The 3,247-nt window shown below is 28.8% G+C and overlaps 1 protein-coding gene across 1 annotated transcript; it reads left to right on the plus strand.

Annotated features, from left to right (window-relative positions):
- The first annotated feature begins 1,644 nt into the window (after positions 1–1,644).
- On the plus strand, positions 1,645–2,559 carry LOC111297058 (uncharacterized). Its single transcript, XM_022891649.2, has one exon. The coding sequence runs from the start codon at positions 1,713–1,715 to the stop codon at positions 2,280–2,282; it is 570 nt and encodes a 189-aa protein (XP_022747384.2). The 5' UTR covers positions 1,645–1,712; the 3' UTR covers positions 2,283–2,559.
- The last annotated feature ends 688 nt before the right edge of the window (positions 2,560–3,247 follow it).

Below are 3,247 nucleotides of genomic sequence, written 5' to 3' on the forward strand. Positions count from 1 at the left end.
ATTATTTTTGCATTATAATATTTTGAATAAGTTAGTTAATTCTATCATTTATATTAGTGAATAATTTTCAAATGAAATAAGATGTGTCTTTTTTTTTTTTCCAATATGATTAATCATATGTGATTCCATTGAAAAAGTTTTTAATTTGTAGATTGGTTTTTTCACTGGTTTTCATTGTTGATTCATACAACAGAAAAGACATATCTACTTGCGGGAATAAGATTAAAATATCAAAAAAGTTCATGAATTATTTTACATTTTAAAATTTTTTTATATTTTTATTGCACTTGAATAATTTTTTATATTTTGATTTATATTAATATAGGTTTTTATTTAAACAGAAAATTATTTATCTTCAAAATTTATTTATGTATAAATTAAAAGTTAAGAATTTCTTTGAATATAAATTAAAGATTAAAAGCATATTTCAATATAAATTAAAATCGTAGATTTTGAAAAAAGTGTGTGATCATCGAGAAAATACAATACTTACATTTTTTTTTCATTTTCAGGGTATTTTGTGTTCAGGTTCACTATTTATTTGGGAGGATTCACATATATTAAATCCTGAATAATTACTATAATTTTTTTAGCATAGATGATGGAAACTTAAAGAATCCAATTTTGAATTGAAGTGGATTATGCACAGTGTTTTAAGCTTGAAAACGTCTTGATTAATCTTTACAAAAATTTTTATAAGGGGATTATTAAAAAAATTCATGATAAGAAATATCTTAAATAACCCCATTAAAAATTTTTTTTTGTGATTGTTCAATGCGCTTTTGGCTAGAGAGGCATTCAATAACCCCATTAAAATTATTTTTTAGGATTATTCAAGATGTTTTTAGCTAAAAACATCTTGAGTAATCACTTCATAAAAATTTATGAGGGTATTATTGAATGCATTTTTTGTCAGAAACGCTTTCAATAACCTTTTAAAATTTTTTTTTTAAATTATTCAAAATGATAACGGCTATTTCAAACGTTTTTATTCAAATCAAATTTGAAAATAACACTACTTTCTCTTTTAAAATCCTAACATATCATAAAAAGATGTAAGTTTTTGATTCTAGGACTTTGGGTATTGTTGAGAATATTTTAAATTTTTTTGAAATAAGATGATTTTGAACAAAACATTGGAATCAAATATCTAACAATAAAATTTCGAAGGAAAATATGTGAATTCTTCCTATTTCAGACGTTTTTATTCAAATCAAATTTGAAAATAACATTACTTTCTCTTTTAAAATCCTAACATATCATAAAAAGATGTAAGTTTTTGATTCTAGGACTTTGGGTATTGTTGAGAATATTTTAAATTTTTTTGAAATAAGATGATTTTGAACAAAACATTGGAATCAAATATCTAACAATAAAATTTCGAAGGAAAATATGTGAATTCTTCCTAATCAAACGCCTTTAAGAGTATTGAATGCAATCAAAATATATGAACTTATTTAAATTAATAAAAGCAAAGTTCAAAAGTTCCAAATTAATCAGCCTTAATTGAGTTAGAAGAACCCAAAGCAAAGTAGCCGTTACAGTGTGTGTAAAGTGGGTCCTCGCAACGGTCATAAATGGTTTTTGGAAGTCAAAATATCCGTTAAGCTTAGGCATCAGTCCTGGCTGTTTATATCTTCACCATATTCCCCGTCTTTTCTCGGATTTGAAAAATCATTGCGAACCAATCAAAATTTCATCAAATCACACCAATGGGTATCCACTTGAACACTATTCATCAAACTACAATTACTCAATCCCACTACTATACCCACAAGATTTTCCTCTTCTGCAACTACATCCTTCTTGGTGCAGCCTCTAGTTGCATTTTCCTCACTCTTTCTCTTCGCTTATTCCCTTCCGTCTGTGGCTTCTTCTTGATTCTTCTCCACGCTTTAACCATAGCAGGGGCAGTGTCCGGCTGCATCGCCGCCTGTTTAGGGACTAACAGATGGTATGCGGCGCACATGGTGGCCACAGTGTTGACAGCGATATTTCAAGGATCAGTGTCAGTGTTGATCTTCACGAGGACAAGTGATCTTCTGGGTAATTTGAAGTCTTATGTGAGGGAAGAAGATGGGGCGGTGATCTTGAAGCTGGCTGGTGGGCTATGTGCTGTGATGTTTTGCCTGGAGTGGGTGGTTATGACACTTGCTTTCTTCTTGAAGTACTATGCATATGTGGAAGGTGATGTTAATGGGAATTCCGCTGCTATGAAGAAAACTGCAAAAGTGCAACACGATGAGGATTTGAAGGACTGGCCATGGCCTTTCCAAGTCTAAAATTATAACATATATATATTAATGTTGACATGCGGGTTTGGTTAGTGCCTATGCTGCTCAAACTTGTTTTACTTTTTTAATTATTTCATTTTATAGGAGGCCTTTTCTTGGGGTTTCTGAGTTGTTTCAATTGATATATGTATATTGGTTTTTATTTGTTTATGTTTTTGCTTTTTCTGTCTTTTGGATTTGGTGAGTTATTCTTAATACAATGTAATGTAATGGAGATGATCATCATATAATTAAATCTTATTTTCAATTACAGTACCCCATAGCATATTGGCAGTCAACAGATTATTATAGATTAAAGGAACACATTTTATACCAATTAAAGAAAAAACAACATTGGACAATCGTTCTAAAATCACTATATTCTTAAAGCAAATAACAAAGAAAGTTGTAAAATTCTAACAAAATCACTCATAAAAGGAATTTTAACCTTTACAACCTCACTGAAGTTACAACCATTTCCTCCCAATTAGGTGTCAAGTTCAAATCATATAACGATCACGAGGTGAGTATATATAATAGCTGCGCCAACATTCATTCATTATTATGGTTTCATCGCTTCATGGAGAGAATTGTTGTAGTTAGCATTTATGGCCATATATGAATTAGACTATAGAATCATTTGTTGTAGAAGCATTTCATTTAGAATTAACGGCATTAACTTTTCAGAAAATAAAAAAGCATTAACTTTTAGTTTGTTTATTTTCAATTGGGTTAATGTTACGAATAACGCCTAAATTATAGTAAAATGTTTAATGTGATACTTAAATTTTTAAAATATCTAAATGTTGTGCATCATGTTTCATTTAGAGCTAGTTACATTAATGTTGAGTACTAAATTATTTAATAAATTTATAATTCAAGTACCACATTAAATATTTTTAAAATTTAAGCATCACATTAAATATATTATAATTCAAAGACCATTCACAACATTAACCTTTTCAATTATACTA

Source organism: Durio zibethinus, chromosome 12 (genome assembly GCF_047325235.1).
Source record: "Durio zibethinus cultivar Kanyao isolate XHJ-2024 chromosome 12, ASM4732523v1, whole genome shotgun sequence".
NCBI lineage: Eukaryota > Viridiplantae > Streptophyta > Magnoliopsida > Malvales > Malvaceae > Durio > Durio zibethinus.

Excerpts from the sequence above, each read along its gene's own strand:
- LOC111297058 (XM_022891649.2), top strand. The coding sequence starts at position 1,713 with ATGGGTATCCACTTGAACACTATTCATCAAACTACAATTACTCAATCC.